At 58.0% G+C, this 17,300-nt stretch overlaps 1 protein-coding gene across 1 annotated transcript in view; it reads left to right on the top strand.

Annotated features, from left to right (window-relative positions):
* The first annotated feature begins 469 nt into the window (after nucleotides 1-469).
* LAMC3 (laminin subunit gamma 3) overlaps nucleotides 470-17,300 on the top strand; it is a 56,957-nt gene continuing 40,126 nt past the window's right edge. Inside the window, exons 1-2 of the mRNA XM_027035413.2 lie at nucleotides 470-922; nucleotides 13,999-14,303. Of these exons, the coding sequence (XP_026891214.2) occupies nucleotides 550-922; nucleotides 13,999-14,303 (678 nt within the window). The 5' untranslated portion in view covers nucleotides 470-549. The remainder of the gene's footprint in view (nucleotides 923-13,998; nucleotides 14,304-17,300) is intronic.

Genomic DNA, 17,300 nt, shown 5'->3' with positions numbered 1-17,300 from the left:
CCGTGGGGAACCATCCCACGAATCCGCCTTGGGTGACTTTGTTTTTCATGGGAAAAACCGGGGCAACAAGACCCTCCTGTCCCGCCTCCCACCCCAGGGCTCAAAAGACACTGGGGGGGGGGGGGGCGGTTCCCATGTTATGAGCAGCCACTGAAATCTCACAAAGAGCCGAAACGATCTCGCGTCTTTACCAATCCCATTTTACAGACCAGGACGGTGAGGCTCCAAGAGGCCGGGATCCCGCCGCAGGGTCAGAAAGCCGCTCGGGCACTCCCGGGCACGTCCACCAGGTGGGGGTGAGCGCCCAGCGACGGAGCGGCCGGGGAGGTGGGGGTGCCGCCCTCTCCACCCCCACCCCCACCCCTCCCCACCCCTCTCCAGCCGTCTCCACCCCTCCCCTCCCCACCCCACGCCTCTCCACCCCTCCCCACCCTGCCGTGGGTCCCGCCCGCCGCGGGAGGCGGGTCCGCGCCCACCGCAGCCCGGCCGGCCGGGCGGGGAGAACCGGGCGCGCACGGCGGCGAGCGCGGGGCGTCGGTGCCCTTGGCCATGGCGGCTGCGGCGGTCCTGCTGGGCCTGGCGCTCCTGGCGCCGCGGGCGGCCGGCGCGGGCATGGGCGCGTGTTACGACGGCGCGGGGCGCCCGCAGCGCTGCCTGCCGGTGTTCGAGAACGCGGCGTTCGGCCGGCGCGCCGAGGCCTCGCACACGTGCGGCCGCCCGCCCGAGGACTTCTGCCCCCACGTGGGCGCGCCGGGCGCGGGGGCGCAGTGCCAGCGCTGCGACGCCGACGACCCCCAGCTTCACCACGACGCCTCCTACCTCACCGACTTCCACAGCCAGGACGACAGCACCTGGTGGCAGAGCCCGTCCATGGCCTTCGGCGTACAGTACCCCACCTCGGTCAACATCACCCTCCGTCTGGGTAAGCGCCGGCTCGCCCCCGGGCTGCCGTCCGTCCGTCCGTCGGGGTGCTGCGCGCCCCGGGCTGGCTGTAGAAGCCAGCTACGGGGGCCTCAGGACCGGGGCCTGTGTCCCCACCCCAGCCTCCCGGTAGCTGGAAGGGTGGACTGATGGGTGCCCCTCGGGGCTGGCAGGGGCGGGAAGCCACCCCGGAGCCCTTTTTTACAGAGGGGTGGATCTGGATGCAAGGAAGGTGCCCAGTAATGGTTGTCCCTCCTAGACCCAGAGCTTTGTGGGTAGAGGGGGGACCCACCCAGGGGGGTGGACTAGGCTGCTCTCTAGGGCAGGAGGTCGGTCATCTGGTGAATTTGGGGGGGGGGCGGGAAATCATGAAGCCCTGAGGCTGTGTGTGGTCCTGGATGTATTTTGGGGGATGGGAGGGGCCAAGGCATTCACCTCCAGGAAGGTTTAGCCTCTGAACGGGAGCCAAGCTTCACCTTGCTGTTGGGTGGCTGGACTTGATCGCAAGGCTTCCTGCCCCACCCATGCCTCCCCCCCCCCCCCCCCCCCCCCCCCCCCCCACCCCGCCGCGGCCCCAGCCAGAGCACAAGAGCTCTCAGATCCTTGGGCTCAGCTGCCCCAGTCTGGACCCAGTCCTTCGCTTCCCACTCCTACCTCGTTCAGGAATGGGAATATCCCTTCCCCCTTCAAGTCTAGCCTAATCCAGATCCTCCTTGGGCCCAGGTACTGAGCTAGGCACCTCAACCGTTGGGGGGGGGGGAGGAGGGGAGAGCACTGGTTCATACTCCCTTGTCTATGGGTTTGAAATCTCCCCGAGCTTTGAAAATTCAAGTATTTTTAGGACTCTTTTTGGCTGCTAAACCTGACCTGAGGCTATTTATAGACCTTATTTATCCTGGAGTGAATATTCATACATTTTGTGAAATCTCATTCAAGTACAGCCTGTGGGGGTAAACCCAGCGGGGGGTGTTCACACAATCGAGGTGTAAGGACTGCATTATCTCCCTAAACCTTTAAAAAATTCTGAATTCCAAAACACATCCCCAGCCAAGCGGTGTGGATAAGCGGTTATGGGAGAGTACCCCCAGTTTTCAGATGAGAAGACTGAGGCTCAGAGAGGTTAAGTGTTTTGCCCAAAGACACACAGCTATGAAATGTCTGGAAAGGAGCGTCCATGTACATCCAAGGTCTGACCGTAAATTCCTTTGTACGAGCTCCACCCCGAAACAGAATTGGCTCTGCCTAGCCCTGGGTGACAGCATCTTGGGGAGGGCTGGGAAATGATCTGGGAGTGACGTGGGGGATGGGGACGACAGTGAGCCCCTCAGCAGAGCGGGCCAGTTGTTGCTTGCCACCCCACGGAGTTCATTATCCAGGGCCTTGTCACCTTGCATGGCCCCTTCAGGACTGCTAGATGGGGCTTCTCGATGGGACAGCGGCAGGGTCTCTCCCCAGGCGGGTGACAGGAAACCAGCGTGGGGAGGGAGTCTGGGGGAGCTGGCTGGCTGGAGCTGGCAGAACCCCAAGGCCACAGGGGAAGGAATCTGGAACAGGGTGGGGGCTGTGGGGGAGACACGCTGTTCCGTCACCGAGGGTGGGGGGTTGGCTGATGTGTTACATGTGTCATTGGAACAGGGGGGGGCGGGCAAGGGGCTCAGCCCGGGCTGGAACAAAGTGGGAGGGCGGGAAGCGTCCTGGGTTTGGATTTGGGGGCAGTTCCCGTTGGCCGAGCGCTTGTGTGCGAGGCCCTGTGCTTGGCCATGTGACCTTGCTGAGCTGTGTGGGGAACCCTTAGCAGCAGGGAACTTCACGCTCACGTCCACACACATCTGCTCACACTCAGATACCCGTCCACACACGCACACGCGGACACTCATGCACTCATACACGCTCTCACCCACTCACTCTCACCCACTCGTGCCCACACGCTTGCCCCCACACATCTACTCGCCCGCACGTTCACACACACACACACACACACACACACACACACACACACACCCCTTCCCCTGAGCCGGTGTCGTGTCAATTGGTACAGCACCAGGTATATGGGGGGGGCTGCGGAGGCGCTTAAAGAATAAAGAAGGAGGGGCGCCTGGGTGGCTCGGTCGGTTAGGCGTCCGACTTCGGCTCAGGTCATGATCTCGCGGTCTGTGAGTTCGAGCCCCGCGTCGGGCTCTGTCCCGACAGCTCGGAGCCTGGAGCCTGTTTCGGATTCTGTGTCTCTCTCTCTCTGACCCTCCCCCGTTCATGCTCTGTCTCTCTCTGTCTCAAAAATAAATAAACGTTAAAAAAAAAAAAAAAGAATAAAGAAGGAAGACTGAATGAATGGCGCCTTGCCTCCTGGGTCCTGTGCCCCTGGGCCCAGCCGCTCAGGGCTCTCATTTGTCTGCTCTCAGAGACAGAACAGAGTAGAAGTCACAGAACGAGCTTTGGACTCAGGCACAGCCCAGCTGCTCACCGGGCAAATGCTGCCACATCTTTGAGTTCACGCCGTCCCCTGCACGACGGGGCTAAGCCTGGCTGCCTCCCAGCCGCCTGGGCGCGTTCTGTGAGCTCCGGTCGGCCACGTACTTGCAGGAGCCGTGACAGTCCTTGTGTGTGGCCGGTGTCACTCTGCTGAGAACAGCTCAGGGCTGAGGTTCCCCACCCCCCCCGGGGGTGACCTCTGCTCAAGGGACTGAGAAATGCTTGCCAGGCTGGCTCCCGAAAGATGTCCTGACCCTGGGCCCTGTGGATGCACCGGGGGCGCCAGGGTCCTCGCCGCGGCCCCAGACTGAGCCCGTTTTGCGTTCCATTCAAGTTTGGTTTGCGCCATGCTAAGCTGCGGATTGCATAATATCGGGGTTTTCAGGGTGTCCCCAGTGGAGGCCTCCAACCTCTCCTCCCGGCGCCCAGGCCGCCTCTGGGGGCTGTATCCCCCCCACCCCAACCCGCTTGGGGCTCCTGGGAGGGGAGAATGGGTGGATGGCTCTGGCCCTGGGGCCCCCCCGAGGGAGTGGGGTGAGGGGCAGGGGAGGGAGGGGAGGGCCGGTCAGCCCCGGGATGGAGGTCGCTGCTTTCCCAGCCCCCTGTGAGCTTGCAGACATCTGTTCCAAATCCCAGAGTCGCTAAGCCGAGCCTTCCTGTCTGGGATGAAAGGCAGCAGCAGGGTCTGGCGGCTCCTAGCCCTCCACAGGCCCAGGGAAGCAGGCAGGCTGGGGCGGGGGCGGGGGGTGGGAGTGGGGGGAGGGTGTTGGGGGGAGGTGCACGGTCCCCGGGGATAAGAGACACTATTCGGGAGGCTCCCACCTAGTGCTAAGAGCCCCAGCCCAGCCTGAACTCCTTTACAGGCAGGGAAACTGAGGCCCTGAATGTCAAGTCAGTTGTCCAGGGTCATGGAGCCAGTAAACGGCAGACCCTGGGATCCCGGCCGAACGATAAGCGGCCAAGTCAGGCAGGTGTGAGCCTTGGCTTTTGGCGGGGGGAGGGGGAGTCTCCCTCCTAGCTTGGACACCCTCGAGTCCCCAAGCAGACGAGCTCTGAGCCCTCAAGAGGGGGCGGTTGCAGGAATAAGGCGGGTGGGCTTTGCCTGATCCCTCTCCAGCCTCAGGTCCGACTGCCGGTGGACAGGCTTTCTCCACGCATTCGGTCAGTCGGCTGGCCGTTTACCGAGCCTGGGCTGTCCTGGCCTTGGGGTCCTGTCTGCCGGAGGATGACGCTGATGAGGATTTATGCTCTGGGAATACACGTGGAGTTAGCCGGCCTCGCCGAGACCTAAAGGGCGGCGGGAGCTGACAAAAGAGCAAAGGACATTTCAGGTCAAGGGGACAGCACAGGGGAGCCAGGAGACCGCTCCGTGTGTTCTTGGACCCAGTGTCCTGGCTGGCCGGAGTGGAGGGGACAAGGAGACAGGGGGGCCGGGCCTGGGTGGGGGCTGGATGTCAGGAGGACCCTGCCGGCCCCTGCGGAGCCCTGAAGCCAGCTGTGTCTCCTGAGTTTTGGCCGCCTTGCGTCTTCCTGTCGAGGGGGAGGCCATGTTTGCGTTGGCTGGGGCCAGTTCCGGGTGGGGGGTGGGGGCAAGCCCTCCTTCCGTCTCCCTGGAGGTTCTGGCTGAAACGCTGGGCTCTATGCAGGTCAGGGGTCAAGGCAGCAGCCTTGGTTTGCCTCCACCCGCGGAAGCACCAGCCCCTGGGCCCACGGCCGACCCAGGGTTTGCAGGAGTGGGCTCAACGGAGCTCCTCCTGTGTGCCGGGCCCCGTGCCGGGCCCTTGGGATGCGGCAGCGGACGAGCCATTGTCTGCCCCGCTCAGCTTAGAGGTGCCCTCCTCCAGGCCGCCCCCCGCCCTTGCCCCCTTCGCAGGAGACCGCGCTGCTCTGAGGTGTGGGTTTGTGTCGATCACTCGCTCTGAGATGCAGAGGGAATGCCTGTTGTCACAGCTGCACCACGACCCTTGGCACAGACCCCCTGTGCAGGGGGGGCTCGGTAACCATCGGTCGGGTGAATGAATGGAACAGCAGCTAACATTCGGTCATGTACACGCTGCCTGCGTGGAACTGTTCCAGGCGCTTTGCAGGCCTTTGCTCCTAAGCCCTGTTACTATGATGCCCATTCTGCCCACCCACCCAAAAAAAAATAGGAAAGGAAGGCGAGGCAGTGCGTTCGAGTCACTTGCCCGGTTCACCCGAGGGAAGTTAGAGGTTAGGTATTTTGCCCAAGGCCACAGGGCAGGTAGGTAAGTGGTGGAGGTCAGTGTGAACCCCGGCACATCACGGCCATGCCACGTTTCCTCGCTGGGAACAGGGAAGGCGAGCGCTTGAATGCGTGAGTGCCTGACTTCCCGGCAGTGTAGACCCATCCTGAACGCCTAAGCTTGTGGCATTCACAAGGGCCCCAGCCCTCCTCGTGGCCTTACTCCGGCCACTTCACCCTCCCAACCCCGCCCTCCCGCATCTCCACGCCAGCCCTGCCACCAGGAAGGTTCTGGCCGCGCCTACCGGAATCGCAGTGGACATTCGGGCCTCCCCCTGCACCTGCCTCGTGGTCTCCCACCTGAGCGCCCTTGACTGGGCAATTTGAACATCGTCCTGAATGTCGGCCCCCGGGTGTCACGCCGGCCTCAAGCCTCGGGTCCCAAAGTAAAGGCAGTCGCGTTCACGGCAGCATGCGTCACAACAGCCAGACTGGAAGCCACCCAGGTGTCCGTGGACAGTGGAATGAATACGTGAAGCGTGGTATAGACGCGCAGTGGACTGTTACTCAGCCTTGAAAAGGAGGGAGATTCTGACACCTGCCACAACAGGGGTGAACCTGGGGGACGACGCTGAGTGACATAAGCCAGACACAGAAGGACAAAGGCTTGTGAGTTCGCTTGTCTGAGGCCCCTAGAATAGGCTAATGCATAAAGACAGAAGGTAGAAGTGTGGGCACCAGGGGCTGGGAGGGGGAGGGGGTGGAGAGCAGTCTACGGGGTGAGGACTCTCAGTTCAGGAAGATGAGAAGAATTCTAGATGGGGCGAAGGGATGGCTGCACAACAGTGTGAATATACTTACCCCTGGTGAACTGTGTGCTTAAAGATGGTTAAGACGCCAACTTTTATGTGCATTTCCAAGCACAAAGTCAAGGCGTCCTCCTCCCAGCTCTCCAGGCACCAGAGCAAGAAACTTGGGTGTCAGCTGTAATTCTTCCCTCCCTCCCTGGACTTCAAGCATTGACCAGAATTCTAGAGCGTTCTCTGGGATAGCCTTCGTGTTTGCTCTCCTCTCCGTCATTTTCACTCAGCCCCCACCCCCGCCATCACCCCCGCCATCACTTTCTTGCAGTGGTCTTGAACGCCCTGCAAATGTGTGGTTTGTTCATTTCAGCCGCATCTCAGATCAGACTGGACCTCGGGATCCTTCTTAACACAAAGCCCTAAGCAATAATCCATCAGACGTAAAGCTTTTGCTCTTCCCAGGGTTAGACAACATGCTTGATGGTCTCGATCCATAGTTAGGGTGTAGACCCTTGGTCCAAAGAGGAGAAAACTGTGACAGGCCCAGCCCTCAGTCAGCCAGGCCCTCATGGTGCCTGGCATTGTGGTCGTGGGGATTCCCCAGCTCCTCGCAGGACCCACGGAGCCCCAAATTGCCAAGAGCCCGGGTGGGAGAGGAAGCCGGGAACGGTGGATGACCATGAAATGGGGCCAAGCGAATCCCCCCTACCCCGTCCCCACCCCCGAGGCTGGGAGCAGCTCTCCCCACCTGGTTCTCATGCCCACAGTGGGCTGGGCAGCTTCGCCCACACATTCCCAGCTCCGCTCCCCACCCTGCCCTCTCCGGCCCCACCCCCCGGGCCACTGCTTCCCAGATGGCTCCAATTAAACGGCTTTGTTTTGTTTCCACTTTCCCAAAATAAGCCTCTCTGTTCCGAGCTCATTCTGCTTGGTCAGTGCCGGATGTGGGCCGGTTGGTTTGGGGACTGCCCTGGTGTCAGTCCTGATGGGCTTCGTGTCCCAGCTGGCTGGAGGGGACATGGCTTGGTGCTCGTGGTGCCGGTCTGGGCAGCCTCCGCGGTCGTCGTGGGTACCCGCGCCCCTTTCCCGGACAGCCCCTTCTGTCCGAGCACCCACAGATTACTGAACAGGTGGTGGCCTCGTTCGGGGCAGTGACTCTGGGGGCAGACGAACCCGCAGTCGAGTAGAGAGAGACTCAGCTATTTTCTGCGTGAGGTGGGGCGAGTCCCTTTCTCCTGCCCAGGCCTCAGGCTCCTTGTTAGCCAAAACACGTGCAGTGATGAAACTGGGGATCTCAGCCGTACGGTATGAGTAAAGCATGGAGCATGGTGCCCGGCATACAAGAGGTGCTCACTAAATGCTGGCTGTTGTTAAACAGACACGTCCAGGGGTCGCAGCTTGCGATATCAGTGGCCTTGTCAGGCCTGCCTGTCTCAACTCACTCACTGGATCATAAACTCCTTGAAGGTATAAATGATGCTTCGTCTTCACCTGCTCATATGGCACGCATTTATTGAGCACCTACTGTGTACCGGGCACTGTGCTCAGCTCTAAGGATTCCCATCCCCTGCCCCGAGAGGGTCACAGACTAGTGGGAGAGATGGGCAGGTCTTTCCAGAACAGGATAAAGAAGCCCAGGGAGGCTGAGGGAGCACTGATGAGCCATCCAAACCCACAGCTCTAGGGGTGAGTAGCCATCGGCCGGGGATGGTGGGAAGAAGGGCATTCCACATCAGGCTGTGGTTGGGGCATGTGGTCAGTCAGCTGAGCCAGAGGGATGAGCAGAGGGATGCAGGGGAGCCAGCCAGGTAAGGAGCCGAGAGAACAGCATGCAGGCAGAGGGAACAGCATATTGGGCTGCTAGGAGGTGAGATCTGTGTGCTCCCAAGCAGTGTTGTCCCCAGTGAAGGGTTGCGGATGACATTCTGGCCCAGTTTTCCTGAAGGGGACACACCTCTCCTAACCACCCTGAAGCCTCGTCATCCCCTGGAGCTCGCAAGGGTGCGGGCTAAAGCTGCACGTTTAATTCTTGTCGCTGTTTAGAAGATCTCGGGGCCGCTTCCTTCCCCAGCCTTCGGGTTGCCTTTGGCAGAAACCTTTTCATCACAAAGCTGGGATTAAGTTGTTTTTCTTGGCCCTTCTAATTAACTCTTGTAACAGAAAGTCCCTGCCGAGTCTCTGTGATGTGCCTGTGTCTCCTCTCACCTCCCGGCCTGGCAAGGAAGAGGAAAAGCCGTGATGTTTCCTAGTGCGTGATGTTTCCCCCTCGCATGAGATCCCACTGACTGCCTTTTTCCAATCACGCGTCTAGCTGCCAGCTACCTTTTAAGTGGCTCCAGGCTCCCCTCCCGCGAGGTGTCTGGCTGCTAGATGTTTACGGAGGAGTCTGGGCCGTCAGACCCGCAGCCGCCTCCACCCAGCGTGCTTTCATGAAAGCCACATCTGGGCTAAGTCCCTGCCTGGTCCCGGAGCCTGAAGCCTACCCGGCACGGAAGTGGCCACCAGACGCTCACTCGGTTTGCGACACATGCTTTCTTCTCAGGCACTTGGAGTTAGGATGCCCAGCTGTGCTGTAGCAGAACTTTGAAAAGCATTTTGAAACAGAACACGGCAAGGTGGTTGCTTTGCAAAAAAAAAAAAAAAAAAAATTATGTGTTTTCTCCAGTTTTTAAATTAGACCAAGCTTTTTTAAAAAAGATTTTTATTATTAAAAAATGTTTTTTAATGTTTATTTATTGTTGAGAGAGAGAGACAGAACGTGAGCTGGGGAAGGGCAGAGAGAGAGGGAGACACAGAATCCGAAGCAGGCTCCAGGCTCCAAGCTGTTAGCACGGAGCCCGACGCGGGGCTCGAACTCACGAACCGTGAGATCGCGACCTGAGCCGAAGTCGGACGTTTAACAGAAGGAGCCACCCAGGCGCCCCTAGAGCAAGCTTTGCGAGAGAAAATCAGGAAAATGTAGAACAGTTAAAAAGGAGAGCAGTCACTCACAGCCCTCTGGCCTGAGGACGGCCACACTTACTCGTCTGACGTCTCTCTCTCCTGCCTGTTTTTTGGGGGATTTTAAAATGCAATCTGAGGATTCTGAGCATATGATTCCGTGTCTTACTAGTCAACATTTTGGCTTAAACTTTTCCCCGTGTATTACAAGCTCACTGTCAGCTGTTTCTATGGCTTCGGTCACCCTGCGAAATGACATCGCGTCGTTTATTGGGCCTGACGGTTCCCGTTTGTCTCCTGTTCTAAGAAACGCCTGGATGAACGTTTTCATGCGTTGAGGCTCCTTTTCTTGTTTGAATTCCCCAAAGCGGGATGATTTTCCCAGAGGCAAGGGATATTTTCATGGCTCCGCATCCCATCCGTCCCACCAAACTGCCTTTTCAAAGAGCTTGTGTATGTAGATACGTTCCCCACCCTTTCTTTTATTGTGCTGAATACACACGACAAGCACATCTGTGTTGTTGTGCGACCGTCACCGCCGTGTGTCAGTTCCTGCTGAACTGAAAGTCTGTCCCCGTTGTACGCTGACCCCTCACCACGCCTCCCCTGACCCCAGCTTCTGGCCCCCACCGCCCTCCTTCCCATGTCTATGAACTTGACGGCTCATATCTGGTGGAATCATAGTATTTGTCTTTGGGTGACTGGCGTATTTCACTCAGCATGATGTCCTCAGGGTCCGTCCAAGTTGTAATTAACGTGTGTGAGGATTTCCTTCCTTTTCAAGGCGGCATAATGTTGGTGTGGACCGACCACACTTTGTTTATCCGTCATCCACTGGTGGACACGCGGGTTTTCTTTTTACCTTCTGGCTATTGTGAATCGTGCCGCTGTGAGTTCAGTGTGCAGATATCTGTTTGAATCCATGCTTTCCATTCTTTGGGATATATACCCACATCGCTGGATCGTACAGAAATTCCTGTCGTGAGTACTTTTTCGTAGCGAGTACCCCATTGTACGTTCCCATAAACCACGCACGAGGTTTCAGTTTCTCCACGTCCTCGCCAACACTTGTTAATGTGTGTTTTTTCCCCTCTAATTATGGCCATCCTAATGGATGTGAGGTCCCATTCTTAAAAATAGATGTAACAGCTTTAGGGAGATGTAATTCATCATATAATTCACCCATTTGTTAAATGTTTTTTTAATGGTTATTTATTTTTGAGAGAGAGAGAGAGACGGAGTGTGAGCAGGGGAGGGGCAGAGAGAGAAGGAGACACAGAATCGGAAGCAGGCTCCAGGCTCCGAGCTGTCACCGCAGAGCCCGATGCGGGGCTCAAACCCCTGAACCATGAGATCGTGACCCGAGCGGAACCGACTCCGCCGACTGAGCCACCCAGGCGCCCCTCAACCCGCCCATTTGAACTGTACAATTCAGGGGCGCCTGGGTGACTCAGTTGGTTCAGCGTCCAACTCTTGATCTCAGCTCAGGTCTTAACCTCAGGGTCGTGAGTTCAAGCCCCACACTGGGCTCCGTGCCGGGTATGAAGCCTCCTTAAAAAATACGTAAATAACAAAGTGTGCAGTTCAGTGGCTTTTAGTCTGTTCATAGAGAGGCGTACCCATCCCCACCGTCACTCTGGGAGCATTTCATCACCCCTAAAAGAAAACCCTGTACCCATTCGCAGTGTCCCCCAGTCTCCACTTCTCCCCCTCCACCCTGACAACCATAAATCTACTCTCTGCCTTTGCCTATTCAGGACATTCAGTATAAGGGGAATCTTACAACGTGTTGTCTTTTGTGATTAGCCTCTTTCATTTACCGTACTGTTTCCGAGGCTTCTCCACGTCACGGCGTATTATCAGAACGTCATTTCCCTTTTGTTACCGAGTCGTGTTCCATTGTGTGACACGGCACATTTTATTGATTCATTTATCAGCTGACAAACATTTGAGTCGTTTCCACTCTTTGGCTGTTATGAGTAATGCTGCGGTGAACATCGTGCGCGTTTGTGTAGACATGTGTTTTCATTTTGCTGGGGTACACGCCCAGGGGTGGGACGGCTGCGTCATACGGTATTTCCGTGTTACCCTTCTGAGGACCCATCAGGCTGTCCTTCCGCAGCAGCCGCCATCTTGCATTGCCACCAGCCGTGTGGGAGGGTCCCAGTGTCTCCAGCCCTTTGTCACCACTTGTTACTATCGGTGTTGATTATGGCCTTCCCAGTGCGTGTGGTCACTCGTTATGGTTTTGCTTTGCGTGTCCCTGACGGCTGGTGACGTTGAGCCTCTGCTCATGTGCTTATTGGCCATTTGCATATCTTTGGAGAAATGTGTTTACATCCTTTGCCCCCTTTTTTTTTTTAATTGGGCTATTTGATTTTTTTATGGTTGAGTTGTAAGGATCGCTTACGTATTCTAGGTAAATCCCTTATCAGATATAAAACTGGCAAATATCTTCTCCCATCCTGTGGGTTTCCGTTTTCTCAATAGTGTCTTCAGAAACACAGACACTTTTGACTTTGCTCAAGTCCACTGTGTCCATTTTTGCTTCTGTCACTTGTGCTTGTGGTGTCACATCTAAGAAGGCTTTGCCCAGCCCAAGTCACAAAATTGTGCCGCTGTGTTTTCTTCTCAGAGTTTTATAGTTTTAGCACTTACATGGGACCAACGTGTATCTTTTTTTTATGTTTATTTTTTTATTTTGAGAGAGAGAGAGAGAGAGAGAGTGCGCATGAGCAGGGGAGGGGCAGAGAGAGAATCTCAAGCAGTGCAGAGCCTGACGCAGGGCTTGAACTCACGGAGCATGAGATCATGACCTTGGCCTAAACCGAAGAGTCAGACGCTCAACCGACTGAGCCATCGGGGCGCCCCCATAGGACCAACGTATTTATTAAGCAGAGGACTGTAGTGATGCCTCCTCGGTGGGGAAGACTGCAGGCAGCCAGGCGGGCCTCTCGGAGCATCTGGGACCCCGGGCAGAGGGAAGAAAGCAGATTTGGGAAGGAAGAGAGGACACACTCGTGCTGCTCCCGGGGGTGGGTGGCCACCAGCGATGGTAGGACCTGTGGCCATTGGTCCATCTGTTTATACGTGCGTAGACCCTCCTGGGTGCCTGCCGGGTGTTGGCACTTTGTGAGGCACTGGGGTGGCCAAGTTTAAAAAAGACAGGGCATGTGCTAGTCTTGAGCTCTATCCAGTGAGGGATGCAGGTTGATGAGATGAGCAGGGAGAGACAGAGCACGTCGTAGTCAATGTGATACCCAGGTATTGTGTGGTGACCCCGTCCCTAGCGGGGGGAGGGGGGGATGTGCGGGGGGGGCGGTGGCTAAATGTAGGAAGGCTCTGTCAGGAGGGGCACCCGTGTGGAGGCCTGTAGGAGGGGAGTGGTGAGCACGTGGCGACATCTGGGCAGCAGGAAAATCACCTTCGAAATCAGCCCTTGATTTCCCGCCTGTTTTGCACTTGCACACGCACTTGGTTTAGAGGGGCCAATGCTCAGTGAACTGTGGAGGCCGCCGCCCCCTCCCCCAACTCACCCAGCCCGGCCCCCTGCCCCGGAAGTGAGTTCTGTCCCTTCCTTCCTATCCCCCAGCAGTACTTGGTTCTTCTGTGCTTAGCACTGCTCGCTGACCGCCCCCCCCGCACCGAGGACAGATGAACACGTAGGGACCCTTCCCTCCCTGCCCCCTCGGCACCCCCACTCACAGCCCTCCTGCCCATCCCGGCCTCCAGTACAGCGCGGAGTCATTGTGGGAGGTCTGGATTCATCGTTGTGGGTACTCCTGGGGCACGATGGTGGGAACTGGGCAGGGCGGGGGCCGAAGCGCGAAGCTTGAAGCCCCCCATCTTGGTGTCGGCAGCGTGGGAGAGGGGAGCAGGGCTAAAGCTGGTGGGGGAGGAGGCAGTGGGGGAGGGGATGAGCAGGGGGGCCAAGGAGCAGCCCAGGAGCGTGACCTAGGAGGGTGGGCTGCGTGGAGGCCTGGGGACTCCCCCCGCCCCCCAGGAAGTAAGGCAAGGCCGGGTCCCCTGGCTGTGGCCACGGAGGGCTGTCGGTGAGGTAGCGTTGCAGGAGCAGTTTCTATGCAGTGGTCCACAGAAGCTGAATTGCAGTGGACGGGGGCCTGAGTTGGGAGTTGAGGCCATGGGGCCAAGCAGATGTAGACTTCTCTAGAGAAATTTGGGCCAGAAGAGAAGTTCGATGGACACTGGAAGAAGAGAGGGACCGGGAGGGTGGCATTAGGGTTCGAGGGAGTCGGGACATGGTCTGGGGAGGAATGAGCCCAAAGGCACAGGTGGAAGGGTTGGTTCTCCTGGGGTGTAGCAAAAGAAATAACTTTCTGATGGTCAAGTAGGCTTCTGCAGAATGTGGCAACGTCCCATTGCTGGAGCTATTTGGACAAAAAGGGTTGGCTGCTTCTCGGGGGTGTTATAATGCAGCTTCTTGCGCAGGGAGGCAAGTTGGCCTAAGTAAGGGACAGCAGATGCCTAGGAAGTATGCCAGAATTGTGCTCTCTGCTCAGTGCCCCTGACAGACATCGCGTCTCCGTCGTGGCCCAACCCACCCGAGATCGTTTACACAGCCTTGCCCTGCTGCTCTCCCTGGACCGGGACCGCGACCCTCCCTTGCCTTCCGTAAAATGGGCCCGTGTCTTCCTGCCGCAGGGAAAGCCTACGAGATCACCTACGTGAGGCTGAAGTTCCACACCAGTCGCCCCGAGAGCTTTGCCATCTACAAGCGCACCCACGCGGGCAGCCCGTGGGAACCCTACCAGTACTACAGTGCCTCCTGCCAGAGAACCTACGGCAGGCCCGAGGGCCACCACCTGCGCCCCGGTGAGGACGAGCGCGTGGCCTTCTGCACCTCCGAGTTCAGCGACATCTCCCCACTGAGCGGGGGCAACGTGGCCTTCTCCACCCTGGAGGGCCGGCCCAGCGCTTACAACTTCGAGGAGAGCCCCGTGTTGCAGGTCAGAGAGGAGCAGGGCTTGGGCTGCAGGGGGGATGCCCAGGCCTGGGGGGGGGGGGGGTGGCACAAGGGAAAGTGGGAAATAAAAGGACACAGGGGCACCTGGGTGGCTCAGTCGGTGAAGCGTCCGACTCTCGGTTTCAGCTCAGGTCATGATCCCGCGGATCGTGAGTTCGAGCCCCGCACCAGGCTCCGTGCTGACAATGTAGAGCCTGCTTGGGATTCTCTGTCTCCCTCTCTCTCTGCCCCTCCCCTGCTTACTCTGTCTCTCTGTCTCTCTCTCTCAAAAATAAATAAACAGTAAAAAATATTTTTGAATTAAAAACAAAAAAGAAAGAAAAACAAAAACGTGGAAAGAACACGAATTTGGGAACCATAGAGTCCCGGTTCTGTGCTCTCCAGAACATTCTGCAGTGACAGAAGTGGTCTCCAACTGTACCATCCAATGGCAGCCGCTAGCCACATGTCTATAGAGCACTTGAAATGAGACTAGCCTGACCGAGGAACTGAATTTTAAGTCTTATTTCATGTTAATGAATTTAATTGAAAGAGCCTCGTGTAGACGGTCAACCATACGGTGGTCAGCACAGTGCTTGGCACGTAAGAGGTGCTCAGTCTCGCTCTGAAGGTAATTCTCGTCCTCATGGTGAGGGATAGCAGGCCTGTAGCTGTGTCCGTTCACCCAGGACCCCCCCACCCCCAACCGTCCAGCCCTCCTGGACGTCCACACCCCCCCTCAGGTTGGTGGCTGTCCCAGTATTGGCACCCATGCATGTCCATGTTCCTGTGTGTCCCTGACCTTTCACCTACAGACGCGGTGGCCTGCTCGATGTTTGTGGGCGTTGGACAGCCCTCCAGTCCCTTCCCTGAGTTTTCTGTGCTGAGGAAACACTGCTGGCCCTTCCCCCCGCCAACAGATCCAGAACATTCCTTTTGCCGGTCAGAGATAACAAGGGGGCCAGGGTTAGCATCCTGTTTCTTTCTAGAGGGAACACGTAGGCCCAGAAAGGAGCCGTATCCCTGCCCTGGCTGCCCAGCCCAAGAGGACATGGAATCAGCTGGCTCAAGTCCCTAAGACCACCCTCAGGTTCGGCGGTTCGCTTGAAGGGCTCCCAGAATGCGGGACAGCCGCTAAGCACCCAGTGACGAGAGGCGCCCGGGGCAGGGTCCGGGAGGGACCTCTCCCGTACAGTCGTGGGTACGGCACTTACTTCCCCCAGCAGCGATGTGACTGCACAGACTACTGCCAGCCAGGGAGACTCCCCGTTACCCGGGACTCCAGGGTTTTTTCTGGGGGTCGGTCCCATAGACGCGGCCAACCGCCTCCCGCTCGCCCAGAGGTCAGGCTGAACTTGTGTGGCCCGAGGCACCCCCATAAACCAGTTGTTAGCAGAGACTATCTGGAGTGGCCCAAGACCCCAGGCGAACAGAGACATTCTTATCAAGCAGGGCATTCTGGGGGCTTAGAGATGATCTCCCAGGAGCCGGGGCAAAGGCCAGACCTCTGTTTGGGCAAGGCTAATCATAACGGGACAGAATCGCATGCCCAGATGCCCAAGCTCTGCTTACCTCGTGAAAAACGTTCTTATGTCATCATCGTGATTCTGTGTAAAATGAGTTTCTTCTGCCCGAGGCTCCACGTTCTGTAGATTACAAATTATTAGCCAAGGTCATCTGAAGACAAGCAGGGGGCTGGGCCCCTGTTCCTGTGTCCCAGCCATCATGCCGGAGCAGAGGCTCAGGCTGACTCCCTTCCCTGACATGTTGTCTTGTGTGGGCTGGACGTTGTCCCCGACGGAGAAGCAACCTCTTCGGAAAGCCATCGCCCCCCCCCCCCCCCCCCCCCGCTGCTCCCAGGTGGACACCAGGGTCGGAGAAGGACAACGAAAGGCAAGCCCACGTTGCCCTTCTGGCCCGTCCTCCCCTCTGGGCACATCTGGGATGGTGCTTCCTCTGAGGATTGGAGCATTTGGGGGCGGGAAGTAAGGAAGGATGTGTCCACATGGCTGCTGGGTCTTGGGTCCCTCTGTTCCCCATAAGGGACCAAGGACCTTGGAGAGAAGGCTGACTTGGCACATTTGGGCCAGATCCCTGAATGCACACTGACATTGGCAAAGTGGTTCGTGGAGTGATGGGCACTTACAGACTCCGCTCAGTGCTGAGGCTCCCACTGAAGTCTTCCAGTGAGAGACCCTCCCTCTCTCCCCAGCAGAAACATCCTTGGGCAGAGGCCCTGGGTCCCAGGCAGCGGGCTGGCAAGCGGCTGAGCTCAGGGGGGCGGGGGGCAGCGGAGACCCGCCGGGCCGCGTCACGCTGGGGCCCCAAGACAGACTTTGCCAGGAGTTCGTTTCTGCCCGGATGGGCCTGATTGCTAAACCAGGAGCTCCTGGGCTGAATTAAAATGTTGATTAAAATTCAGCCGGAGCTGCCTCTGTGTACCTCTGATTATAACAGCAGGCGGATGAAAATGTCAGCCTTCACGTGGGCTCTCCCCCACCTCCCTGCCGTGCTCTTCTAGGGAGACGGTGTCATCCAGCGATCAGCTAGTATTTACTGAGTACGGCTACGTGCCAGGCAGAGCCTGGGGGCTGGGGGTGCTGGGAGCACAAGGGGCCCCAAGTCCCTGCTCTCGCAGCGCTCACATTCTGGTGGGACAGATGTCACCTGGGGTAGGTGTCTTGCCTGGGGGAGCCTGAGCATAGGAGAGCCCTAGAAGCTAGGACCTGCCCCACATCCGGCCCAGCTGCGTGGACAAGAAGGGCACTGGGACACGTCCTCCCTCCGCCAACCTCTAGGATGGGGGTGCAGAAGCTGCTGGAAGGCGTTAAGTGAGCTGCACGACAAGTTATAGGATGGGCTGCTTCGCCCCTGCCCGGCCCCCCACCCCCACCCCCAGCACCTCTGAGCATGTACCAGACTCTGTGCCCTGCTGCTGACGCGGGCCGGCCTCCTCCTCCAGACACCCTCGTGAGGTCCGCCCAATTCCCTGTCCCCATTT

Source organism: Acinonyx jubatus, chromosome D4 (genome assembly GCF_027475565.1).
Source record: "Acinonyx jubatus isolate Ajub_Pintada_27869175 chromosome D4, VMU_Ajub_asm_v1.0, whole genome shotgun sequence".
Lineage (NCBI taxonomy): Eukaryota > Metazoa > Chordata > Mammalia > Carnivora > Felidae > Acinonyx > Acinonyx jubatus.
Note: the sequence above shows the minus strand (reverse complement) of the source record. Positions and strands in the feature narration are given on the sequence as shown.